At 48.0% G+C, this 27,781-nt stretch overlaps 1 protein-coding gene and 1 long non-coding RNA gene across 4 annotated transcripts in view; one reads left to right on the top strand and one right to left on the bottom strand.

Annotated features, from left to right (window-relative positions):
- The window catches only part of SFXN5 (sideroflexin 5), a gene marked incomplete at its 5' end in the record, with an annotated part of 112,681 nt that overhangs the window by 46,865 nt on the left and 38,035 nt on the right, over positions 1 to 27,781 (bottom strand). For all 3 annotated transcript variants that reach the window (XR_014018692.1, XM_081265543.1, XM_081265544.1), the window contains 6 exons: positions 6,898 to 6,963; positions 8,920 to 8,976; positions 9,994 to 10,047; positions 24,248 to 24,273; positions 26,124 to 26,178; positions 26,753 to 26,779. Coding sequence is in view for 2 of the 3 variants with exons in the window: in XM_081265543.1 (XP_081121669.1) it covers positions 6,898 to 6,963; positions 8,920 to 8,976; positions 9,994 to 10,047; positions 24,248 to 24,273; positions 26,124 to 26,178; positions 26,753 to 26,779 (285 nt within the window). The remainder of the gene's footprint in view (positions 1 to 6,897; positions 6,964 to 8,919; positions 8,977 to 9,993; positions 10,048 to 24,247; positions 24,274 to 26,123; positions 26,179 to 26,752; positions 26,780 to 27,781) is intronic.
- Positions 16,562 to 27,428, top strand: LOC308633076. The gene is made up of 3 exons (XR_014018693.1): positions 16,562 to 18,180; positions 24,763 to 24,961; positions 26,778 to 27,428. It is a non-coding gene; the product is annotated as an uncharacterized lncRNA (long non-coding RNA).

Here is a 27,781-nt window from a genome sequence, read left to right as displayed (position 1 = left end):
CTTGGGGCCAGAGGAGGAATGAGGGTACATTTAGCCACTCGCCACCTCTGTATTTACACCCTCCCTGTCCCTGGCCCTTCACTGGTGGGTGGGCAGGGTAATCCCACTAAGTCCTACAGAACTCCCAGCTATGCACATGCCCAGGTCTCCTCTTCCCCACTGCGCTCGTCCCCAGCCCCTGCCTTGGGCTTTCGTGTGCTGGCCTGCTCTCAGACACATACACATGCCTTCTAAGTCTCGCCTGTCCACGTGGGGGCCTGCTAGTTCTAAAGCTTCACTCTTAATCCTGAGCTATTTGCTTTCCAATTGTCCTTCCCAAGGAGAGATGCTTTGATGTTTATGCTTTGATGATGTTTGTGAACCACCTAAGACCAGCCATTTGCATAGCAAGAGCAGATTCCCAGGAGATGGGAAAAGGGCACCAAGAGCCACCGGTGGGGTGGGACCCCTTGATATACAGCCTTTAGTGTCATGAGCTATGTGCCTGGTGGCTGTATCCCTCAATACTGACATCTTTCTAGGCCAAAAGGAGCCTCATTTCTGCCAGGCTGGTGAGGACACCCTGGGTGGGGCTGGGCCATGCCTGCATCCCCGTCCCACCAGGCTGCATTCTCCTTCCCAGCCCACATGGGCACAGGATGAGGGATGCCTGTCCCCATGGGCCTCAGCATTCCATCTTCATGTCCCCAGGTGGAGGGTATATAGCTCTGCCTCACCCATACCCTGTCTTCCTGGCCCATGACCAGCTCGGCTCCTCTGCCAGAAGCCTCAGGGTCTTTCTGGACAGGAGCCTCTCGAGGTCCACAACTAGCTCACTGTTAGGAGCCACCTGTGCTGTCACCTAAATATCCTGAATGCACTTCTTTCTTTCTTTTCCCACTTAGCACTTGTCACCTGTCCCTACCTCCCTACCAGGCTCCCCACTTCCTCTGCTGTCCCTCTCTTTGGCTCTCCACAGCATCCAGGGTGGTCTTCTGAAAGTGGACATGGCCTTGCTTAAAGGCCTCCAGCCACCTGGCCATCTCCCTGCTCCTCCCATGAGCCAACCTCCACCCTGACCACTGTCCCTCTGTGCCTCCTCACTTTCAGCCTAAATATCTGGCCTCCCCTTGGCTCAAGGTGTCCTTGATAGTTTCGCAAAGATCCCGAAACCTTTTTCTTCCTTGTACCTATCACAAGCCCTAAGAACCTATTTGTACACCTTAAAATTTTCTGAATCAAAATAATACATGTGTCTGATTTTTAAAATGGAAGAGCACAGAATTAATTTTTCCTGTGGACTCTTTAAAGTTCCATCTCTCCCAACAGAACCTAGGTACCAGGCCACAGGGCTGTGTCTCTCCTGTTCCTCACTAAACTCCCAGTGCATGGTGATATGAGTAGGGGCTTACTAAATGCTTCTAGAACAAATGAAGTGAATGATTTCTGAGGCAGAGGGGGAAAAATCGATAAAAGAGACTTGTCTTGGGAGCCACTGCTGTCCCTCTTGGCAAACTCTGAGCACTGCTTGATCCCAGCCCCGGCACACTGAGTCTACAAGCCCACTCCAGAATGTCATCTCACCCACCCTGACAGGAAGAGGGGACCAGAGAGGCTGGACCACAAAGGCTTCAGAGAAAAGGGAAGCCTGATTGAGTCCTGAAGGGTGAGTAGGGAGCAGCTTGGCAGGAAAAGAGGGGGACTCTGTAGAGGTTCAGAGGCATGGAATGCCAGGTTGTCTCAGGGCACTTGGAGGAGCCTGCAGCTGGCTCTGTGACTCTATCAATTCTGCCAAGAGGCCCTGAAGAACACTGGAGGGGAAGGCATGCCTGGAAGGAAGGACGGGATAAGGTCAGAATTTAGGCCCACCCTTGGGTGGTGGGTAATAATAGATCCTAATGGTGGTGGATTCATGTGGGTCCTGCAGGGCAAGGGTTGGGGCCCTGCAAGCAACCACTGAAGTACCAAAAAATGCCACCAGAGGGCATGCTTTGTAGAATAAACTCAAGTGGACCAATGACCTTCCATGGAGGTCAATTGTCCTCCAACCCCAACTAGCTTGTGGCTCAGCAGTGGACTCAAGTACAAAGTGACCGAGGAGGCTGGGACAGAGTTCTGCACAGGTTAAAGTGCCAGTAAGTGCATCTGTGGCTGAGTGGCTTGTTTGCTAGCAATAATGGCCAACCCTGAGCACTGAACTGTCCACAGGGACCAGTGTGCCACCTAGGGAGAAACCAATTACATCAGACCCTTTCATGTAGGAGGGGACAGCAACATGTCCTCCCCAGAATAGATGCAGGGCTGCTTTTCATGTCTGACTTGCCACTGCCAGCATCACCATCTGCAGGCTTCCAGAACACTTCAGATTCTGCTACAGGGTCCATGCAATAGTCCCTCAACCAAGAAGCTGCTCATAACAGAAGAAGCAAGATGATAACCTGGTCTAGGATGCACAGGTGTAGCCCTCCCACCTCCCTCAGACCCCAAGAAGGAGAGAAGGGTCTGGACTCACCTTCTACTACAGAATCAGCCAGATCCTGTATTGTAGAAAGGCAGGGAATGTTCCAGACTAAGAGCAAACACATGCAGCTGAATCAACTTTGGACAGAAAATCCAGGAATCAAGTATGAAGATGGGCAGAAGACACAAAGAGTCTCTCAAAAAATTTCCTCCAGTACCCACTGCTCCCAGGGGTACCTGAGGAGGTACCTGCTACCCAGAGCCTGGTTATAGTTCCTCCAATCTGGAAGCTGAAACACTGCTTGGCTTTTCTCACCTTCTCATGTCATAGCAATGGCAGGAAGAAAAAGAGGTCTCTGTGTCATCAGAAGAGTGTGTGGGGAAGCCAGGGTAGGCTCTGCTGCTGATATCACCCTGTGCCTCCGTTTCCTCATCTGTACAGTGGGGATGAACAATGATACAGTGCCTGGCACAGGGTTAGCACTCCTAAGTGTCAGCTATTGTGACTATTATTATGATCATTAGCCAGTATTAGGATCATGACCATCAAGGGGACCTGGAGTTGCCAGTAAGCAACTGGGAGGTATCAGGGTTCATGGGGATCCCAAGGCCCCTCCTTCCCTATACTCCAGTGTCTGGTAATTCAGGGAAATAGCCTCCATGTCCTATGCGGAAAGGACACCCCAGAGCCCAGAGCCTTCAGGTATGGAGGTTAGCAATTCTTTAGCAGGGAAAGACAAGGTTTCAAGGAGTGACCAGGAAGCATCTCTCATCATCTGGCTCTACTGATAAGCCCCTGACCAGTCATGAGGGACCTCAGCCCTGAGCCTTCCTCCCCTGTTTCACGTCCACCCTCCCCCAGGACCCTGTGTCCATGAGTGGTCTGTGGGCTGGGCCTTGCCAACTCCTCATGACTTCTCCAGCCTATTTCTGCCTGAGTCCCTGCAATGCCCAGGTCCCTGAGCCCAGGCCCCTGAGCCCAGGCCAGGATTCCCGGTGTGGTCCTCCTACTTCCTGAGCCAGGCACTCATAGCACTTCTGGCCCTGGCCCCCGCCATGGCTCACCACCCCACACCTTCTCACATGGCTCTGAACGTGGCAGCCACTTGTTTTTGGATAGTGTTCCTTCTCCTGCCTGCTTCTGCGTGTGCTCTGCCCTCTCTCTGCGACACCCAGCCCTGCCTTCCCCTGGCTTTCTCAGTCTATCCTGAGTGAGCACCATGACTGAATTAGGCGCCCCTCCCTGGTCCCCTTGCATCCCAGAGGCCAGCTTCACCATGATTCTGACTATGTCAGGTGCGCTCAAGTGTCCCCTCTTGATCCTGAAGGCCCCAGCTGCAGCCCAGTCTCTGTACTATTTCCAGCACAGAATAGGCCCTTGAAGGGAGTCAGTGAGTGGGTCCCACCTCCTCTCTCGCCTTTGAGGACAGCAAGGGCCACCCCATAATCATTCCGCACAAACTCCCAATGAAAACACAATGAGGACTGAGAGGCTTCCTTTGTTAAAAGACGGCAAACTGTTAGATTTCAAAAATAACTTAAGACGGAATTTCTTTTTTATTCTCAAGCAAGAAGCCAGACACTGCCAAATCTATTTAGGAGGTTCACTGCAGGCTCCTAACCCTGGTGGTCCTGGAACCAGCATGAGACTTCATTTGGGGGGCATGAAAACTGGGGATCCCTGATTCAAGGGGGATTGCTGGCCAAGCCGAGGGGTTCTTCTGAGAATGGGTGAGGGTCTATAGAGGAGGCTGGCCTCCACCTCAGCTCACCTTCGTCCCTGGGACCTGCTCTCAGCCTGTCAGCCCCCATCCAGGCGCCTGCATGTGGGGACTCGTTTTAATTAATGCCAGAGTGGGGCCAACCACTGGGGCCGTGACACTTGTTTGCAGGTCATCTCCCCCTAACAGGCTCACCCTGGGAGGGGATTTGTCACTAATTGAAGCAGAGATCAGTTAATGAGGCCGTGGGGCCTGGGGTTCCAGAGAACAAGGGAAAGGAAAATAAAATAAAGCTTCTTTCTTGGGAGGTTTTGTGATTTACACACACAAAAGAAAAGCAAGCAGGCTGCAGATTTTCCAAGTCAGAAACTCGGCTCCATCTGCCGAAGTTAGCCCCTCACTGTGTGAAGACATCAGGCGGAGGGACGTCGCCACCACCGCCAAAGCTCGCGGATGGGAGAGGACAGGGACCTCCCGAGGCCAGCAATCAATCAGAGGCCTAATTAATAGGTATTTATGGAGCAGGGCTCTCTGCTCCCCTTGGGGGGTTGGAGACACCATGCCTGTCCCTGGTTAACTTGTAATCCTGCTGGGGGACAAGACTCAGGCTGTGGAACAATGAGAGGACAGGGACCTGGGGCGTAATTGAGAGTGTGAGAAGGAGAAGTTTCTAGGAGCTGGGCTGGGGGGACGGTGGTTCAGGTTGGACAGGGAAGCCTTCTCCAGGGGGCTCTAGGGCTAGGCAGAGAAGAAGAGGGAGGGGTGTCCCCCAGAGCAGTGTGAGGCCCTCATACCCCACCAGGTGAGTCCCCAGTTTCAGGGTACCTCTGCTGGGCCCAGTCTTTAAAACATCCACCAATCTGGGCTAGGTTTGGTCCTGGGAAGTGGGTGGGTTGGAATGACTGGTGGTCCTTCGGTGGGACAATGGGAATTAGGGACACAGAGGGTCCAGAGCTCCCAGAAGAAGGTGAATTCCTATTTCTGAGCTCCAGGCCTGCAGGGGGAGGAAGTCCCACCAGGACAATGATCCCCAAGGCTCAAGCCCTTCCCCTCAGGGCAACTCAATGTCCTTCCCTGAGAGACCTCCTCCTTGCCCCCCACCTGTACATCTCCTAGAAGAGAAGGGGGTTTTCAAGTGTTAAGCTAGGCAGGCCATCAGCTCCTTTCACCCTAAGGAGCCAAGAAGTGACAAAGGGAAGAACGAGGCCTTTCCCTACCTTGGGACAGCCCCTGGCCTCAGCCCAGCAAGCCCCAGAATCAAGAACCTCCACTCTGACGCCTAGATGAAGTCCCATGCCAGGTGGCAGGTCCACCGGCAAGCGTTGGCCTTCTCCTGGAGAGCCATCTAAATATGTTGGGCAACATGTGGCTTCTCACTGGCAGTAAGACATAAAGACTTAGGGAAGGAGAGAGATCCTGGGCATGAGATGGGATGCCCCACTTAACAGCCATTTGGAGATGAGTTGGTTTACGTGGGAGTAAAACAAATGAGGCCATTTCAGGACAGCCCCAGATCTCTACTTCAGAAGAACAGTGAAAGTATGGTGTCGGATACAAAGGGTCATTCCAGAGTCGTGAACACGGATGATGTTTATTTAAGGATCCAGGGAAGATAAGGAAAGGGAGGTTTTACTGAAAAATTATTGTATTTGAATTCTTCCATTATATGTGGATTTGCCTTTATTAGCATTTTCTAATTATTTTTTTTCTTTCCAGTTACATGTATTTATTATGAAATGAAAGTAATGACAAAGTTGTGAAGGGACACTTTACCCTCTGGAGTTAGCTATAGGAGGCCACCCCAAAGGAATTAAGAGAGTACCAGATAGTGTCACAGGGGTGGTGTCAAGGGTGGGACAAGGGTGGACAAGGTCCTGGGAGCCCTGTCTAAGGTCCTGAACCTCCACTCTGGCTTGGTCCAGGCCCCTTGCCGTGTTGCCTCCCCCTCTGTCCTCCTCCAGGAACAGGGACCCATCATCCATTGACACAAATCTACAAACTTCATAATAAGTAGCTGCTCTATTCTTAAAATCCTGTGAAGATTCAAAGTGAGGCCGGGCGAGGAGGCACATGTCTGTAATCCCAGTGGCTCGGGAGGCTGAGGCAGGAGGATCCCAAGTTCAAAGCCAGCCTCAGCAAAAGTGAGGCACTAAGCAACTCAGTGAGACCCTGTCTCTAAATAAAATACAAAATAGGGATGGGGATGTGGCTCAGTGGCTGAGTGCCCTGAGTTCAATCCCCCCCCCAAAAAAAAAATTTCAAAGTAAGCCTAATGCCATTGTCTTGAGGCCTTCAGGAGAAGCTAGACATGTGACCTCACAACCAAGGCAACAGAGAGGGAATGACAGTACCCCAGGAGCTCAAGTAAAGAGCAGAGAGGAGCTGGCTGATGGGCCAATCTTGCATAGGCAGTGTGAAGACCAGCTGCTCCAGGAAGAGTGTGGAATGGGCTCCTCTAAGGATAGATGTCCTGCCCTCACCATCCATGTGATCCCCCTCCCCTCCCCTCCCCTCCCTTCCCCTTCCTGCTTCTCCCCTCCCCTCCCCTCTCCTCTCCAAACCATGGAGCACTAGCATGTACACTCTCACTATGGGACACTTCTCTGCCTAGAGAGCCTCCCTCACTGCTCCCCTCCCAGACCCTGACCCCACATCCTGGCCTACCCTGGCCCTCAGACAAGGTCCACCCACTCAAGGAAGCAGCAGAACTAAAGGGCGGGGGCAGGGCATTACTCACAGCAATGGAGACAGCGCTGATGACAGCTCCCAGGTAGCCCTGGATGAACTTGGATGCCGGTGAGGGCTGGAAGACAAAGGTAGAATTGCAAGCCCACTGTATGTCCAAAGCTCCATGTTCCACCCTTGCCAACAGCCCCAGCCAGCAAGAAGCAAGCCAGTCCACCAGCCTGGAAGGTCTGGCAAGGAAGAAGAGGTCCCCCAGGGGAAGGCACAGGGACCCTGGACTCTCTCAACTTGGCTCCAAATGTTGGAATACAAGGAAGCAATATCCAGGAAGGCGCTGAAAGGCCTGTTTCACTCCTGCCTTCTTCTACAAAGATTCCAGGCAGACATTGCTGGCTAGAGGTGCAGGACAGCAAGGGCCAAAACGAGTCATTTATGGTGGGGTGAACAGTCTCCAGGTGAGGAAAGCTAAGTGTCAAGAGGGATGCCTAGAGCACTGTCCATCATCCACGGCCATCCACTGTAGTCTAGCCGGCTCACCAGGGAGAAACTGGACTTCATGTTCACACAGGACAGTTCCCAATACATCCATTAAAAAACAGAGCCCAGCTAGATGAAGTGGCACATGCCTGTAATCCCAGCATCTTGGGAGGCTGAGGCAGAAGGATCACGAGTTCAAAGCCAGACTCAGCAAAGGCGAGGGAGGCACTAAGCAACTCAGTGAGACCCTGTCTCTAAATAAAATACAAAATAGGGCTGGGGATATGGCTCAGTGGTTGAGTGCCCCTGAGTTCAATACCCGGTACCAAAAAAAAAAAAAAAAACAGAGCCCAAGTTCCAACATAGAAAATTAAGAAAAAGCTAGGGGCTGGGTCATGTCCTGCTCTACAATTGCTGTTGTGGAAGATGCTTGGTTTAAGGCAAACAGAAGCTATCCAAAGGGCAACGTGCATGGTGAAGCCTGTAAGAGACTGGATTTGAGGTTTAGATATGTGGGAGGTAGCTTCCTGAGTCTCAGGACCCCCCCCCCCCCGCCAGGTTCCTACTGCCCAGGACAACTCCTAACTCCTGTACCCAACTCTTCTCCAAGGTTAAAAAATGCCAAGACCCTCCCCTATCCAAACTGACAGTGCTCCCCCCGCCCACCAAGGACCTAGATTCTTCCTCTCCTCCCTTTGCCTTTGGATTGAAATGGTGAATTGACAGAAGGGTGGTGGCCTTGCCAGGAAAGCAGGACTCAGCAGCCCTCTGGGACACTAGGAGGGTGATTGGGCCTCCACATAGGCTTGTTGAAGGAGTGCAGGGGACTTTGGAGAGAAGGTACCAGTGTTCTTAAACCCCCACCCTCAAGAGCAGTCCCTTGATTTTTTGTGGCCAACAGTCTGGGGACCAGGGTCACTGAGGCAATTTCCAGGGAAGCTTGAAGGAAGCCATAGGGGAATTTGGTCCCCAAGGGGCTGATGCCAATCAGGATCCAGTATCTGAGCAAGAGATGTGCAAGAGCGTGGGCTGGGGCTGGGGCTCAGCGGTAGAGCGCTTGCCTCACACGGGTGAGGCATTGGGTTCGAGCCCCAGCACCACACATAAATAAATAAAGTATTGTGTCCGTCTACAACTAAAAATATTTTTAAAAGAGAGAGAGAGATGCACAAGAGGAATTCTGAAGCCAGCAGAATTGATCCCTTGCATAAAGGAATGAAATTGATCAAATCATGTTATGTGCGTATGCAAATATGTCACAATGGATCCCACTATTATGTATAATCATGATGTATCAATAAAAAATTTTAAAAAGGAAGAAATAATCCATTCCTTGCTCGTTCCACATCCTACTCCCCTTTCACAGGCCACCTTCCTTCATGCACAGTCCCCCCCCCCAGGTCCTGCCTGGAGACTCCACGGGCCCTGTGTAAGCAAGGTCTGAGTGCACCACCCCTGCTTGCAGAGCTGGCAGCTTAAACAGGGTGCCTCCAGGAAGGCAATGCTTTATACCAATGATGGCAGCATGTGACACTGAAGGGAGGACCATTGGGTCACCCCAGCTGAACCCACCACTGAGCTGAGGGCAGTGACTCACCTTGGTAGCATTGCGGTTTGCATAGTTGACACAGGCGTTGTGGCTCTGGTTCAGCCACTGAAAGGCAACAGGGAAAGAAGTCAGGAAAGGCACTGTCATCTTCCTGGAAGCCAGGCCTGGGCCTCTGGAGGCCACACCTCCCCAGAAAGACACAAGACGCTGTCTCTGGCTCACAGGTATTTCCCTCAGTCCCCCTGGTTAGTATAACACATTGTCCTGGTCTGCCTGGAGCTGTACTGGTTCTAGTATCAAAGTCCTGGGTCTCAGAAAACCCCTCCATTTCTGGAAAATCAGGATGCGATCTTGTCCACCCCAGTATAGAGACTGTCCCCTCTCCTAAAATTCTGGCATTCACTCCCCCAAAGGGCCCCACTGCCTTTGCCATATTATCCTTATTATAATATTTGCTAGACAGAAGGTGGAATAATTGACAGTTTACACCTTTCAAAAATCTCCTAGCCCAGTGCTCTGTACCGGCTCCAGCACCCAGGTCAGAGGTCCCCAGCAGTCTTTTTCAGGGAAGATTCTCTGACATTTCCTCTCAGGAGTCAGACAGCTTTTCCTTCCTGGGAAGGTTTTCCCCTGCCCAGACACACACACAGACATCCTCAGCTGTTTTCCAGGAACTGCAACACACTGTCTCCAAGGGCAGAGACCAGGCTCTGCCATGCACTTCACCTCCTCAGGGTGGCGCAACCTTGCCCTACAGATCTGGGGGAGATGGATGTCAAAATGAGGCTGTAGGCCTCAGATCACTGACCATGGGATGAGCAGCCAAGGAGTAGCCACCCACAAACCATTGTGGTCCAAGTACAGGCCCCCAGCCCCCTCTTCACCTCTGTTCAAAGGCTAGAGTGACACATAATGGTTAGAGTCCTGCTGACTCCTGACAGGGGGGCCTGCTCAGCTGGGCCAAAGTCTCAGGTTTTCCTCCAGTGGTTTCTGGGCTGGGGGAGTGGGATTGGCTGACTCTACCCCAGGGGCTTAGAATAGGAGAGTCTAGAGAAGGGAATTCCTGACCAGTGCTTGTCTGAGCTCTTCCTTCAGGAGCGTGCTGTTTGCAGAGCCTCTTACCTGCCAGAAGACAGTGGATGCCAGTGTTTGGTTGGGTAAGAGAAGACCCACCACCTGTGAGGAAGAGAGAGGAAAGGCTGAAGAAGGCAAAAGAAACCCCTCACACCTTTTGCAAAAAAAACCAAAAAAACTATACAGCCAAGGGCAGGGGCTCATGCCTGTAATCCCGGCCACTTGGGAGGCTGAGGTAGCAGGATTGCAAGTTCAAAGCCAGCCAAGGCGACTTCGTGAGACTGTCTCAAAATAAAAAATAAAAAGGGCTGGTGAGCCGGGCATGGTGGTGCATGCCTGTAATCCCAGCAGATCAGGAGGTTGAGGCAGGAGGATCATGAGTTCAAAGCCAGCCTCACAAAAGCAAGGTGCTAAGCAACTCAGTGAGACCCTGTCTCTAAATAAAATATAAAATAGGGCTGGGGATGTGGCTCAGGGGTCAACTGTCTCTGAGTTCAGTCCCCCCCAAAAAAGACTGGTGATGCAGCTCATCTGTAGAGCACCCCTGGGCTCAACCCTCAGTATGACACATGCACATACACACACACACAAAAAAAAAAAAAAAAAAAAAAAAGAAGAAGAAAGAAAAGAACTACACAGCCACAAACAAGAGTGAGCTACACCTGTACAAACTGATGTGGTTTGATGTGTTCATATAAACAAATGCCCACAGAGGGATGGTAAAAGATAAAAAAAATCAAGTAGCAGAATTATGTTATAGCATAATCCAATTTATGTAAAGAAAACCTTCTCAGTTATAAACACATACACACAAATATCCCCAAGCATGAAAAAATTATAGCACAGCATAACCATTAATTGTGGGTTTCTCTAGAAGTCTGGTTACAGGCTACTTAATTAATTTACTTATTTATTAGTACTGGGATTGAATCCAGGGCTTTGCACATGCTAGACAAAGGTTCCACCACTGAGCTACCCCCGCCCAGCCCTTTTATTACTTTATTAATTTCTTTAAAAAAATTTTGCAGTATTGGGGATTGAACCCAGGAATGCTTTACCATTCAGTTATATGAACAGTCCTTTTTTATCTTTTATTTTGAGACAGGCTCTCGCTAAGTTGCTGAGGCTGGCCTTGAACTTGCGATTCTCCTGCTTCAGCCTCCCAAGTGGCTGAGATTACAAATGTGCACCACCACCACAGTGTTCAGCTTTGTGTTCTTTTTAACAATGGAGGTGCATTATTAATGAAGGGATGGAGGCCAATAAAAACAAGCAAACAAAAGGAACATATTCACAGACACTCAGGTAAACTGAACTCCTTCATGCCCTAATCACCCATAAAATTTTTGTGATGATTAAATAAGAATCATTTCAAAAGCCTCAAGTGATTTATAAATAGAATTTTTTTTGGGGGGGTTATTTGGGATTGAACTCACAGATGTTTTACCAGTGAGCTACATCCCCAGCCTTTTCTTTTCTTTTTTTTTTTTAAGAGAGAGTGAGAGAGGAGAGAGAGAGAGAGAGAGAGAATTTTTTTTTAAATATTTATTTTTTAGTTCTTGGCGGATACAACATCTTTGTTGGTATGTGGTGCTGAGGATCGAACCCGGGCCGCACGCATGCCAGGCGAGCGCGCTACCGCTTGAGCCACATCCCCAGCCCCCCCAGCCTTTTCTTAAAAAAAAAAAAAAATTTTTTTTGAGATAGGATCTTGCTAAATTGCCCAACTTGCAATCTCCCTCCCTCAGCCTCCCAAGTCACTGGAGTTACAGACATGTGTCACACTGGGCTTATAAGTGGAATTTGAAGGAAATTTATTTTTTGTCTCTGAATCTCCATGAACCAAAAACTTATACTATGTTTAACCTACTGACTCTTAGATATCTAGCAAATGGTTGTTGAGTGAATGAATGATGGAATGAATGAATGAATAACACATACACAAGGCTAAGCATGTTTACCAGGTTTACATAGGTGTGGATCCATTATACCCAAGCCCAAATAGCAGCTCAGACCTAGACTCACTGGCTGCTTCTTTTGATTTATGTCAAGATTAACTGTCTGATTTGACATTGGCCATGCCTTGGACTTCAGGATCCACATGTAATCCTCAATATTACCTTTTGAGTGTTTGTGTGCAAAATAACATTTACCAAGTATTGCTGCATATGGGAGAAATATGCACAACCATCCACATATTGACTTATTTATTATTCCTGTAGATAAAATGGCTCTTTGGCAAGAATTTCTGTAAGGAACAAGTATAAACATTCAATACTATGCAGTAAATCAAATTCTAGACATCCTCAGCAGCATTAGTAAATCATGTTTTAAACATTAAAATGTTTCAAAACAGCGAACACACACACATTTATATTTATTGGCCCATATCAGTTTGAATAAAATTATATAATGTAAAGCCATTACATAGCTCCAATGAGGAGTTATGAGATTTTTCTCCCAGAATAAGACCTGTATTTGAATCTTCATTTCAGAGGCAACTTAGGAACCTGGATTGAAAATCAGGGGACCTTAAGTTCCAGGCTCAGGTCCATCCCTGTGGTCTCTAATAGAGGACAGATGACAGTTCCCTTTGGGGTTTGAGTTTCTACCTATAAAGTGCAGGATAAAGGGTCTACCTCCATTTAAAATTCTACCCTCATGTTCCAAGTGGTAGGTATGATGTCAACAGAGATAGCCCTAGTGTTTGGGATGGGATCCTGTAGGCTGAGGAGTCTCCCAAGGGACCCAGGCCTCCTCCTGGCCAGGTCTCAGTAGGAAGCCAGAACCAGAACACAGAGAGGGAACAGAGCCTGGCAGGGTGGAGACGAGTGTGCATATAGATGCACACACGTACATCTAACTGCCTCCAAAAGCCTGGGGAAATTCACACTGCCCACCATTTAGAGTGCAGCTTATTATTTATTCCCCTTCGATCTGTGGTCTATACAACATGATGTGTTATGGACGACATGCCCTTCTCCCCTGGGGTTCCTCACTGCACCCCGGACCTGTGCTGAGGCCACGGGGAACGTCATAAGATTCAGCCTCATGGAACACACTGCACTTACCCAACAATGATCCCGAACACCCCTAGTTACGTCACAAGGACCCCTTTATGAATTACCCTGAGAGAAGTTCTGTTCTTAAGAGTCAGAAATTATACTTCTGAGCAACTGGTTTGCATGCGTCTTGCTGACCTTGGCCATTTTACTGCATCTTTCTTTTTACTGATGGTCAAGAATTTGAGGGAGGGTCTCTGTGACCACATCTGCCAAGGGTAAACTCACGCTGCAAGTTCTGAGCCCAGAGGTCATCCCTGGTTTCCTCTTATCTTCCCCTCCCTAACTTTCCTTGTATCTTTTTCATCTTGTTTAATCACATGGCATGCATATTTAAAAGTGATAGAAAGTCTTGTCCAGAACAACTCAGAGCCCCAAACTAAATTAGTACATAGGCTATATAACACACAGGCAGGCAGACACACACACACACACACACACACACACACACGTTGACAAATGAGCATTCTACCTTGTTGAACAGCCCCCACTCCTGTCCTAACAGGGCGTGGTGGCCTTGCTGGCAGCTCTGTTAAATCTCCTCATGCTGTCTTAGAGATGGATTAATTTTTGTCGAGCATTTCCCTGGATGCCACTTACCATAATCCTCATAGTAACTCTGGGGAGCAACCCAAATAGATTATCTCCCATATTTTGCAAATGGGAAAACTGAGGCTTGGAGAAATTCAGTGATCTGCCCAAGTCTTTACAGCAAACCAGAGAAAGAGTCGGATCTCTGGAACTGTGGTTTGGCCACCATGACTCTCTAGTTTTAGGGTGCTCCTTCTCCAGCTTATCCCCCAGAGTACAAAGGGAGAAGGGATTCAGTCACCTCTCCAGCCCAGCTACAAAGAACTGTCTCTGTGTCACGTTCCAGGCTGCTCCCAGTGGGGAAAGCTGGAGCAGAGAAATAGAGGGTCCCTGATCACCACAAACACAGGGACAACACAGGGACCAAACATGGCAGTGTACAAGAATGGCCTTTGTAGCATCTAGGCAGGAAAATGGCAGCATGGTTGGAAGTATGTGGGGTGTGCACAAAGCTAATGCCCACACAGGAGTTTGGGTCAGTGTGTCCTGGCTATGTGATCAAGGAAGAGGTAGAACTGAGATGCGGTATGAGTGAATGGGTGTGTGTGTGAATGTGTGTGTGTGTGTGTGTGTGTGTGAGAGAGAGAGAGAGAGAGAGAGAGAGACAGACAGACAGACAGACAGACAGGAGCAGGGACAGCCCAGAGACTGGTCTGAGAAGGAGGGTACAGCAGGAGGCAGCTGGAGAAGATAAGGCAAAGAACACCAAACCATGTTGGCCAAATGGACCCTGGGAGCCATTTGAGGCCAAGGCAGGGGAGCAGGGTTCCTGCCCTCCGGGTCCTTACAGCCGGGGGGGGGGGGGGGGGGGGGACCCAGCAGCGTTCAACGCCAGCTCCATTCCCTATTAGGCAAAACGCAGCACCATCTGCACAATCCCAGGAGCAAGAGCAGATATTTTATAACTTCCTTTTTTCTTTTTAAGTCTACATTAAAAATAAATGTTCCCTTCAGCTCTCAGATGTATATCTCTGGTGCAACCTGCCCACATTCCCTCCCGCTGCCCTTTCCAGAACATGGCAGGGGAAAGGAAGAAAGAGATGGATAGAGAGAGGGAGCCAGTCCACCCGGCTCCAATGCCAGTGGATCGCACCTCTTTCAAGAGGGAAACGCTGCAGGCGTGGCCGCGCAGACGGTGGAGAGAGCCCAGAATGCGCCCGTACCAAGGAAAGTGGAAGGAGAGCGAAACAGGAGCCAGCAGCTAGGATTGCTACCCAGCCTCCACCCTATCTTGCTGCAGGACCTTGGCCAAATCGCACATCCTATCTTTGCTCCCATTTATAGTTCATACCATGGCTGGAGTCCCCTCTGCCGTTCCAGTCCCCTGGTGGCTGTCTTCTCTGCACATCTGTCTGTATTCTTGCTGTCCCCTTCCCCTCGGGTGCATCCACAGCTGAGGACCCTAGTAGTTAACATTCAGCTTCTGATCATCTGATGCTAATGCTAATACTGACCACATGCAGGTGACTTGAGCTCTTTTTGTGCCTCTGTTTCTTCATATGTTAAATGTGGGGCCCCCCTGGCACCTCTCTGGGTGGTCAGGAGAGGAAGGACAGCATGGGATGAATGTGGCTCGGGGTCTGGTGCACAGCTCCTGCTCCTGCAGGCCAGCTATTAGTGTCATTCCCCTCCCGCCTCTAGTTTTTTCCCAGCTTCTGATGGTCTCTTCTTTCTCTGAATCCCACAACTTGCATTACACAGTTGAACATCACCTTTGAACACTAGCCTAAGCCCTCAAAGGATAGGGAGCTCCTCAAGGTACAATCAGGGATGATGTCCCCCAAAGCACATGGCCCAGGACAGGACCCACACTCCAGGGTGGGAGAACACTAACTCCATTTGCTTTTGGGGAGGTGGTTTAATGAAGTTGGTGCTGATCCCTCCCCACTCCCTGCATCTTAGCCCTCACCACAGCATCCTAGCGGGAGGACTGTATTCCACGCTGGTGGCTCTGCTTGGCCATCTGACCTGCTTGGCCAGGGGGAGGTGGGAGGAAGGTGCAGTGTGCCAGTTCTGATGTCCTCCTGTGCACCCAACACTGCACTAGGAGATGTCCCTGGCTGGTCTTCTGGTCCGGGGAGGCTAGGGCAGACAGAGAAGAGGCTAGCCAGGTCTGCTGATTCCAGCTGACCCATGGGACAAAGCCGCCCACGGGACAGAGCCGGCTGACCCTGGCCAACTGCAGGTCCCCTGTAATGCTTACAGACATTCCTGCAGTGCTTGGGTGCTTGTTACACGGTGCCACGGCAGCAACTGCTGACAGAGGGGTACCCAGAGGGGTACCGCATACAGAGTGAATCTGCTGTCCATGGTCCCAAATTTTGTACCATGATGAATATACCTTGAATTGTCTCACCAGTGCTGTTGGTTCCTAAGTGTCCTTGCTTATCACCCCACCCACCAGGGGCTGTCAGCTCACCTCTGGGGCTGTCCTGGGCCAGCGTGTGCTAGACCCTAGTCTCAGGACAAAGTAAGGAAGGGGACTAATGGTCCCATGTAGAAAGGGACCCACAAGAAAACCACAACTTCCTTGCAGGTCTCCTCCTTCAGAGCGTCTGAACCACAGCAGACAGATGAGGCCTCAGTCTGGGAGAGCGGCCATCTGTTTGGTCAGGAGTGGGACATGAGCAGCTAAAGACAAGGAGAGGAGCAGCAAGGCCACTGGTCAGCACTCTGTGCACCAAGACAGCTGGCCTCAGAGAGAATCGAGCAGCCATTCACCCCTTTGGCCACCCCCCCTACAAAACTGACTCAAGTGATAAAAAGATTTTTTAAAGTGTGGGAAATCTGGAGAGGAAACAGGGTGTGCGTGAAAACAATTGGGTGGTAAAACTCACGCCAGGGGAAGACTGCAGGGACAGAACGATCTTGCTCACCGTGAAAATGGCAGTAATAACCGGCCCTCTCCCCTCCACCAATCCCCATTTGGCTAATCCATCCAGGAACTCACCCACCCACCCAAGATGAGGTGAGATCCCCTCACAGGCTCCCTGAGTACGCCTCAGTCCTTTTCTGTCTTCCTCAAGAGCTTCAGAGGGGTGTGACCACAGGACATTGACACCACAGACCTGAAGTTCACACTGCTAGAGGAACAGTGCTTTGACATGGCCCCCCTTCTCCCACCTCACTCAATTCCCCAACGTTCCTCTCTGATGTGTGGGCCACGAGACCTGGTACCCAACAAATTGCCAGGTTCTTTTTTATTTTTTTCCTTCTGCTTTGTCTCCATCTTCTGATTTATATGGCTAATGATCTGAAAAGTAATGCCCCATGCGTTCGGGGTTTGGCTATTTAAAGGAGGCCAGATAGTGAAAGACATATCAGCTTCTGATCATCTGTCAGATGAGTGTCATTTGTCAGATGAGTGTCTATCCCTGACTGGTCAATTCTAGCTTAACTGGACCAACGACTCTTGCGTGGTATGAACTAGGACAAAATGGCTGATGTTCGGTCATGCTGAGGGCAAACAGGGAGGAAACTGGGATTGTGGTTAGAATGTGTGAAATAGCAATCTGGAATGAGAAGGATTGGGAAATGTCAGAATGGCTCTGGGATGTGGCCACGTCCTCACATAAAGTGAGTCCTTGATGGCCCACCCCAACTTGCCCCCACCTCCTGAACATGTAAGGACACCCAGCGACACCTTCGGACACTGAGGGTTCCTGTGTTCACAGGATCATCTGTAGTGTCACAGGGAAGGGACTCAGAGCACAGAGTGTAAGCTCTTAATATCCCAGGAAGGACAGAATCTCATTTGGATTTCTCCCAAGGCCACCAGACTCCCTGATGAGGTGCTCTTGGTCCACCCTTCTCAGCTTCTGGGCTGGATCTGAGTCTTTTGAGAGTTCCAGATGTGATGGGGAAGACACAGTTGGGGAGGGAGGCACAGATGCTCCGTGGAAGAGCCTCAGGCCCTTGGTATCTGAGGCACCACGGTGGCCAAGGGTGCAGAGCACAGGCAGCAGCTGGGGACAGGATGAAGGCAGGACAAGGGCTGAACCCCTGGGCCAAGGTGGCCTTGCCCTCCCCAGTCCCACGTGCATGGAAAGAACAGTGCAGCGCACCTCTTGGTGCCATCCCAGGAACAGAGACACCGGTTACAAAGAAGCCGCCACGTTGATGGGGTCTCTTCTGGGAGGATCCCCCCAAAGGGGTGCCCTAGACCACAGGGGCCTCGGGTCAGCCTGGGTGCACGGGCTTAGCTGCCGAGCTTATGTATAAATTGGGATCTTCTGCCACACACCAAAGGGGGGAAAAGTTCCCATCTTTAAATGTTAAGCTTAAAATAAGACACTACACGGTGCCAGTGGATCTGTGAAATCTGCTGACTAAACTGGCAGCAGCCCCTGGGAGGAAACCAGCTCATTTCTCCCGCGCTCTGGTGGGGGCGGGGGTTGCTCTCAGGCAACGGGGAGCAGCGACGGGGGTCAAGCCCCGGATGTTGGCCCGGGCAGAAGGCGGCTTGGCTGTGGCTTCCAGAAGCTTCTCGGTGGAGAAACCTGCCAGGCGCGCTCACCCCTTCCCTTCCTCACTCCGGGGCCCGGTTCCTAGCACGTTTGCTGGCACCGCCGATTCTATTTTGGTGAGCATTTTCAGTGGCTTCTGCATGCGTGTGTTTCTTACCCACTCTCTCCGACCAGGGGCTTCCCGAAGGTGTGGACTGGAACTTTCGCTGCCCTTCCGACGAGGCTTTGCCGCGGGGTTCGCGCTGTCAGGGGACAGCAGGGCCTTAGAGGGGCTGAGGAGACGGGTGGTGCCAGGCCTCCGGTGGAGTGGCAGAGGGCAGGATTAGGAGTGGCACAGTGGGTCCTCGTGTTGCTTATGCAAGTCCAAGTGCCACGATGTAAGGCGACAGGCTGAGGCCACGCGGGGCCTGCCTCTGGTCCGCTGTCCTGAATCCCATTAGGTGGCTCCTTGGGGCCGGGAAGCGGGTAGCTGAGCTCGGGGTTGGGGTTCTAGCTGCCAGGGGCCTGCGGGGAGCCACTCCAGGTCCAGTGACCTACTCTGCCTCAATCAGAAGACCCCATGGGATTTCGGGGGTCAGCACTGTCCTGGTACGGGGCACCTCTGTTCAGAGGGTTGGTCCTCCCAGGACGGGCGCAGCACACAATCCCGAGTGGCATCGCAGTGGATCAGCACCGAGGCTCCCGGGGCTGGCAGGGCTGCCAGGGGCCGCAGTGATGCGCAGGCTAAGGAGGGAGTGGGAGAGGAAGGGGGAAACCTCAGCGATGCCTTGGGAAAAGACAGAGCTGCATCTCTGGGTGTGGCGGGCTCATCCCGGTTGATGGCAGCCATTGACCAAGAGTCCACTCGGCCTCTGAGGGAAAATGAGATCATATTCACCTTTGTCCTTTCAAACACCCAGGTCTTTGGTTGGGCAAAGAAGTGATTGGGCCAAATGATACATCTTTTGTTTTTAAATGTGGATGGAGTATTTATAAGGATTATTATGGCAGTCTCTTTTTGCCTACCTATGAACCATTATTTCCTTCTTTCTTACTAATAAAATATAAATTTGGGGGGTCAACTATATACCAGCTAAATCTCACATGAAGTATAAGCAGAACTGTTGTGTGGGACTTCCAAGAAGATTCCTTAAAGAGAACTAACTCAGTAAGGAGATACATCCTTTTACTTCTCTTCCTTATCCTCCGTGCAATGTGAATCTTGCAGCTGGAACTCCAGCAGCTATATTGGTCTGCAAGATGACTTTTAACAATAGAAGCCTGAGTTGAAAATGGGTGATGCAGAAACATGGAAGACTGCATTCATGATGATATCATGGGGTTCTACCTACCTTTAAAGTTCTTAGACATGAGAGAGAAATAAACTACTTAAACTAATACTATTACTTTGGATTTTCTGTTATATGAAGATGATCCTACTTTTAATTAATATAATCACCTGCTACAGAGAAAACCACAATAAACCCCAAATGGCAGAATTATGGAGGTCACACTCTCTGAAAGTAAGATAAGCCATAAAATTACTTAAAAGAATAGATTTTTTTAATTTATTTTTTTTAGGTGTAGATGGACACAACACAATGCCTTTATTTTTATGTGGTGCTGAGGATCGAATCCGGGTCCTGCCGGCGATAGGCGAGCGCTCTACCGCTGAGCTACAATTCTAGCCCCAAAGAATAGATTTTTTTTGAAACCCACCAATCAGAATTTAAAAATGTATTCTTTTGATTAATTGACTCAAAATCATAATTTCAACTTGCTTAGAAAATAACAACACAGGATCATCACCATATATATGAACACCTATTAGATAAAGCCAAGTAGTAGATATAGACAGAGGCAAATTCATAATGCTAAACACTTTCATTAGAAGGAAAAAATGAGAATAAGTAACTAAGCATTCCAAAGTTAAGAAAACCAACAACAGACAAAGAGACATAAAACAAAAGCAAATATGAATAAATTAGAAAATAAAATAGAAAAATTGATAAAGAGGTCCAAGAGCTGATTCCCAAACACAACTGGCACGGATCCAGTTTTTTTTTATTATTATTATTTTTTAAATTGTAGATGGACAGAATGCCTTTATTTTATTTGTTTATTTTTAGGTGGTGCTGAGGATTGAACCCAGTGCCTTACACACGCTAGACAGGTGCTCTGTCACTGAGCTACAGCCCCAGCCACAAATCTAGTTATCTTAACAAAAGGATGGAGATGAGGGGGATAAACTCAAAATTAATCAAAGGGAAGACCATGATATTTTAAAAACACTGACATTTCAAACTTTTCTATAACAAAGACACCAGGGAGAAAAGAAAAGCAGCTGGAGAAGAGATTTGCAATTTACATAATTCAAAGGATTAATATCCAAAATAGAAAAAGATCTACTACAAATAAATTAGAAAAGTATAGCCCATGGAAGAATGGAAAGGGTATGAACAGGCAATTCACAGAAGAAGTGGCTAATAGTAAATGAAAAAAAAAAAGCACAATCTTTTTGGTGTTCAGGGAAATAAAAATTAAAACCATAATGAAAAGCCACCTGGCAAATTAAAAAAAAAAATGAATAGGAATGTAACAGAGATGTGGGGAACTATCTCTTCTTTGAAGGGAAATTCAGTACTATCCATTAAAACTATAAATGTGCATGGTCTTTAAGGCAGCAAATTCACTTTCTGGAATGTGCTTTGGAGAAATCCTTATTCTTGTGAGAAAAGAGCTGTAGGAAGATTTGCCACAACATCAGTGTTTTTAATGGCAAATAATGAGAAACACCTTAAAACTAGGAAATAGAATCCTACTGAACAGAAGAAACAAATGAATGGAGCCTATTTATATGTAACTGCTTAGTAAGGTAATTGCAAGGTAATTGCAGGTGAATACATTAGGTTTTTTTTTTTTAGTTAAACAAAACTGCAAAACAAAATTTAAAAAAAACATTTTATTTTATTGCTGGAGATAGAACCTAGGGTCTAGGTTCTTACCATGATAATTGTGAGCTCTATCACTGAGCTACACCCTGAGCCCCATTTTTTTTAAGGCAGCTACTAAAAAAAAATTACATATATGTATGTGTATATATATATATATATATATGTATATATGTTGGCTTATAAGCACACATATGCCTAGAAAAAAGCCTGAAAGTTCACACCAAACTCCTATCAGAGGTCACTTCCAGCCACAGATTTGGGGTTGAGACACATCTGTGTTGTTTGAATTCTGAGCTAAGACGACATTCATACACCACTTGTACAACTTTTAAAATATTCTTTATAAAAAAAAAAATTCTTGGTGGTATTTTTGAATCCCAAAGAACATATTCATGTATTACCTGTATAATTTTATAAAATATACAGAGAAGATTTTTTAAATCCCAGAGTTATTTCTGAACTCCAAAGATAAGAAAAAAAATAATCAAACGATTCCAGGGGAAAGAGGAGGGGTAGTTCACTTATAGAGGAAAAGAGATTAAGGCCAACTATTGTTCATGCATGAAAGGGGGGAAAACGACATTTCCAAGTTCATAAGAACGCAAAGGCTGGATTGTCCACTTACTTTGAATGTTAGTCAAAGAAGCTTCTAGCCAAACACAAAACACACAAAGCTTAAATAATGTGACATTTAACACAGCTGTTAATAAGGACTTCATAAAATGAAATTCCAGATTATTTCCAAAAATTTGGAGGGTGCCTAGAAGGGAAACGGTAAGTTAAAAACTAGAGTAAAATTATATGTAAAAGTCTCTTGCTATATAGGTAGTGTTGGGAAATCACATTCATTATTTGATTCTTGATACACACACACATACCCCCACACACATATAAATATAATACAATCTCTCTGAACTATAAAATAATACAGATGAATGATGACTAGGAAAAATTAGGATGTTCCTCTTCCAAGCTACTTAAGAAACTTAAAGGAACAATAAAAACTATCACTCTAGTACAAATCAAAATAGAAATGGAAATAATAACTAATTTTAATGAACAAACCAGCAAAAAAAAAAATTGATGACTAGGATATATGGTCACAATAACCAGTGGCAGAATAAACATGAATGGGTTCCCCATATGACTAAAACTGAAGATAATGTTTCTTAAATTGGGTTAAAAAAAAAAAAGTAAACTTCACAGGATGTGGCACATGCCTACAATCCTAGCGACTCAGGAGACTGAGGCAGGAGGATCCCAAGTTCAAAACTAGCCTCAGCAACTTCACAAGGTCCAAAGCAACTTAGTGAGACCCTGTCTCAAAATAAAGTTAAAAAGGCTGTGGATGTGGCTCAGTGGCAGAGTATCTCTGGGTTCAGTCCCCCGTATGCCATAAAATTAAAAAAAATAATAAAATAAAATAAAGCAAAATTTGGCTAGATTTCAAATAAAACAAACCTATAATGCAAAACGGCACAAAGTAAATGACTCTGACATAAAGGTACGGGCAATGATGTACAAGACAAATAGACTAAACAAAATAGCAATAGAAATATTAGTGAGATAAAACAGAATTCAAGGCAAGAATATTCAATAAAATAGAACTATTTCACATATGTGTGACAGACAAAAGAATATAAAGAAAATACAACCAAGCACCACTGCACCATGAATACACCAAGCACCACTGCACTAAAAAATACATATAACAACTGCAAGAAATGCAAAAAAAAAAAAAAAGAAATACACGCACACACATACACAGTGGGAACTTTACAATCCTTTCTCAGAATATTTCAGAAAAATGTAATAGTTTCAGAAAAACTACATAAGGATAGATATTTGAAAAATAACTTCTGTTGACATATTTACATATAAAATTAACGACATATGCATAAAGTTAGATAGGAGAAATAAGTTCTAGTGTTCTACAGCACAATAGGGAGACTATAGCCCATAGCATTTCATCATTTATTTTATAAAGAACCAGAAGAGAGGAGTTGGAAGATTCCTAACACAAAGAAATGATCACTGTTTAAGGAGAAGGAAATGCCAGTCACCTTGATTTAATCATTATAGGCTATATACCTATTTCAAATTATCACATTGCACTTCCTAAATATATATTCTAAAATTTTTTAATTAAAAATGTAATCTGATGAAAACAGACATCAATTTTTTTTTCGATTAAAAATATATATGTATGAGCTGGGTGGTGGTGGTGTGCACCTGTAATCCTCAGTGAGGCAGGAGGATGGCAAGTTCAAAATCAGCCTCAGCAACTTAGCAAGGTCCTAAGGAACTCAGGGAGACCCTGTTTCAAAGTAAATAGGGCTGGGGATATGGCTCAGTGGTTAAGCACCCCTAGGTTCAACCACTGGTACCAAAATATATAGACATAAATATAGATAGATAGATATATAGATAGACATATATGAAATGAAATATTTCAAGCATACAGAAAAGTCTAGAGGATAATATAATGAGCATCCTTGTGCTGTCAAGTCTTATCATTTGTCAAATTTTTATGAAAATTTTTTCTTTTCTAAGAGACAAAGCACAAAGACAAATGAAACACCCCCTTTTTTCTGCTGGATTCCATTGTCTTCTCTCTCACCAAGGTGAACCGAACCTCAAATCTGCTAATTGTTCCCATGCATGCTTTTACAGATACACAGAAAATACACCCATAAGCTATATATGATATTGCTTTGCTTATTTTTAAGCATGATCTAAATGACATCAGGGAGCATTACTACTCTGCTACTATTTTTTCATTCAACTGTCTTTGAGGTTTATCCATATTCATAATGTGGAATACTTAACACAGGAAAGAAAATAATGAACCAGCTCTAACCCCGATTCCAAAACTGAACAAAAAGAAGATGGAAAACCCTTTCGGAATTAATTTTAAACTTTTGCTTGCAGAAGGCACCTTTGTACACCTCCTTCCCAAGTCTTTTTGGAAAACTTCCCTACTTTCCCGGATAGTTCAGGAGGTGAAAAACATGCGGGGGGAAGGCCCGTTCCTGTCATGCTGGGTGGAAGTCAGAGCACCTTTTATCAAAAACAAGCTTGACATGGGATGCACAGCAAGAGAGAAAAGAGAAATCCGTACCATTTTCTCTGAGGATTTCCCTCCAAGAATTTATGCTAAATCAGTAACTCAGTCAAATATTCACAAACTATGATGTAAAGCTATACATTCAAAATTTCATTAAAAAAATCTTTTGAAAATAGCACTTACAATTGGCGTCCCAAAAGGAATGTAACCTGTGAGTGGGGAAGAGAAGCGTCAGGTCTTATAATCCACCATCTCAACCCAGATGCCCAGGACCTCCAGGCTATGTGTTGGCAATGGTGCTAGCCAAGGGGCTCAGGGCAGTTAGGCAGGAGGCACCTCTAGCCCCCGGACGCTCTCTAGTGCAGCCCTCCCCGTGGCCAACGTGTCCCGCCTCCTTCCCTCAGTTCCTCTATAGTCAGGCAGGTCTCACAACCCCTCCCAAGCCCAGAAGCCTATTTTTGCAGGCAGGGTTACCCCAGCCTCGGACCACCACAGAGGTGGGGGTGTCCCATGATTTCCTCCAGGAGGCACAAGGACCCCTGTCCGCACTCACTATGCAAGCCTGGCCACCTTCCAAGGACCCCAGAATGCTTTCCTTCTTCCCTGGGCTTGTCTTGTTTTTTCCTTCTCTGACAATCATGACTGTTTCTGGAAATAGAATTTCCTACCCACCTGAAATATGCACCTCTCTTTGCCAGAGCTGCTTAAATCTCTAGTGCCCTAGTTGCACGCCCATGCAGAGCAATGGAGAGCTGGAGTGAACTCGGCCATGCCCTGGACGGAGTCTTCTCACTGCTTATGGCCCCATTGATGTCAACGGGCAGCCTCGTGCCCTCTGACGTGTGGCACATACTCTCTGAGTTGCACGTGCAGCCAGCATTTGCATCCCAAGTGCAGGTAACTGCATGTGCAGCATCATCCTCCTCCTTCCTGCATCCCTCTGGGGAGAGTCCTGTTTGGTCAGGGCCTCCGAGGAGTATATGACTCAAGAAGGTCCAGAATTACAGGAGAAGCCAGGCTCGGGATGATAGCCTGCCAGGCCCAGTGTGGGGACTGGGGCCACTTACAGCCACAGCTCCAAGGTGCTTAGAGCCTTTGCTGCCTTAGAGTTCTTCAGGGCAGAACCAGGGGCCCCTGGAAACTAATGGCCCCAGTTTGCACAATGGAATCTGTTCACTGGCTGCTTAGTCTCTCGCCTCCATGAGGTCAGGCTCTTTGGGGATGGGAACCCTAAATGATTCATCCAACTGTAGCCTTTTTCTCCAGCCACATGAGGTCCCCCAAAGGCAGCAGCCAGTAGTCACCCTTATGGCTCAGGGTGGCTACACTCATTGTACTGAGAAAGGGCAAGGAGGTGTCCATACCCCAGTATGAGTGTCACCCTCTGTAGTATGATGCTGAGCAAGGCTGGGAACCTCTCAGAACCATGGAAAGGACAACCATGCCAGCCCTAGTCTGTGTAGGGCAAGTGCTGTCTAAGCCTCTGACACAAACATACAGAGCTGTCCTTCAGTGACCATTGGGTGGGGACAACCTGGAGGCCAAGATCTTGTCTCCCCCTCTGCCCACTCGTCTCCACTGAACAGGAGTCCAGCCTTCTCCATGGGCACAGTAGTGCAAATAAGAGGGCATCCATTACTCACAGGATCAGAGAACAGGAGCTAATTTGCAGATGGCTGCCCAGAGGGGGCAGCAGGGAGCAGGACTTGGAAGGAAAAACAGGATGGTGCCTGGGCCCAGGCAGAGGCAGGAGAAGCCAGGGCTTGCCCATAACAGGCGGCCCCCAGTGAGGGTTGAGTGGGGGCACCCATGGGGGCTGCAGCTCCAGCCCAGCCACTCAATGGAAAAGGCAGGCGGGTGCCGTGGGGGATCCTGAGCCTGGCCAGGTTCTCATACAGTTGAGCCAAGATGGACCCATAGGTGCAAGTGCGACCAGGTGTGTGACGGGCTCCATCCCCTCCTCAGGCAGGTATATCTGGACCGTCTTGGAGCTATGGCTATATAGTCAGCTGTGACCACAGCTCAGGCTGGGCCGAGCCAGAGGGTCCTGGGAGCTTACCTGACATTCTAAAAGGCATGAAGATCTTCTCATTGGTGTCCGGGTGCAGAATAGCCTGGCAAGAGCCGGGAATAGAGCACAGGGTGGCAGTCGGGGAGGGGAGGGAGAGAGGGAAGGAGGAAGGGGCAAGCAGAGGTGTTAGGAGAAGGAGGGGGAAGGACAGCTTCCCTCAGAGACACAGATGCCAGTGGCTACATACTGCCTCTGGCTAGTTGGTCCTTTCCACCATTCAGGACAAGAGAAAACCAAAGAGTGGGCCCCGACAGCACCCTCCTCCTGACCAGTCCTTAAAGCTGAGTGTGGGGAAGACTTAAAGCCCGTGGAGTCCAGGACGGTGTCTACTCATGGGCACATACTCAGGATCTGTGGATGGAGCCCGGTCCTTCCTGGCACTCACAGCACCCAGGGAAAGGCCACCCTGGCCTGAGCCCCAGGCTGAGAAGCTCAGGCCCCCGGGTGCTGGGTTGGAAGGAAGGGGTGAGGTGGCAAACAGGAGGGGCGAGGCTGGGAGGGGAGAAGGTGGGCGTGCAGTAGCCATGGCAGGGAGGGGTTTCTGCTAGAACCCGGGGACAGGGCGGCAGGATCCAAGAAAACACGGGAGACAAAAAAAGAATCCAAAATTAGATTACCTGCTTGATTTTCTGTGCACTCCAGAGCTGAAAAAGGAAGAAAACACACATTAGAGGCAACCCAAGACCGGTGTGTGGTGCGTACCTGTAATCCCAGCAGCTTGGAAGACTGAGGCAGGAGGATTGCACGTTTGAGGTCCGCCGGGGCAACTTCGTGAGGCTCTGTCTCACAATAGAATAAAAAGGGCTAGAGAAGGAACAAATCCGCCAAATCATGCTATGTCCGAATATGAATATACCACAATGAACCCTGACTATATATATATAATTATAATGTGCTAATTAAAATAATAGAAGGGAGATTGGTAAAGTAAGTAGATCAGGGAGAGGAAAAGAGGGAAAGAAAAAATACTGGGGAATGAGATTGATCAAATTATGTTATATGCATGTTTGGATGTGGCATAATGAATCCCCCTATTATGTATAATTATAATGCACCAATAAAAAGTCTTAAAAATAAAAGACATTCGAAATTAAAAAAAATGTCGGGGAGGGACTGTGGATGTAACTCAGTGGCAGAGTGCTTGTCTAGCAAGCGTGAGGCTCTGGGTTTCCCCCCAGCATGGGGGGGCAGGATTAAAAGTTTAAGGTCTCAAAGCCTTATTTTCTAATCAAGGAATTATACTCCAAAAGCATCAGAGTCTCATGATGTCTTTTCACCCGAGAGCTGACACCTGGAGGGTGTGATAAGACAAAGGACCTCAAGGGCACAGCTAGGGTTTACATACAGTTGGTTAGATTGTTCAGTCCAAGGGTTTAGTCCAACTAGGGAAGCTCCCTAGTTGATGTTAAGGTGTGCTCACTAAGGTCCCCGATCTCAATGGATACACTTCCACTGTTTCCCAGAGTCACGAGCTACAGTGCAGCCCGGCTTTTTGCAGAGATAGGCTGCCTGGAGCCCTGGTTCTGTCATGGCCAACCCTGAACCTCAGTTTCCTCATCTGTGACACGAGGATAAGAGCTGGCTTCTGACACAGGACTGTTGAAGAGGTATCTAAACAGTGCTTGGAGCAGCATCAGCCCACAGTA

The sequence above is a fragment of the Spermophilus citellus genome (genome assembly GCF_964194105.1).
Source record: "Spermophilus citellus genome assembly, chromosome: 13".
In the NCBI taxonomy this organism is placed as follows: domain Eukaryota; kingdom Metazoa; phylum Chordata; class Mammalia; order Rodentia; family Sciuridae; genus Spermophilus; species Spermophilus citellus.
This window is presented reverse-complemented; position numbering and strand designations above follow the sequence as displayed.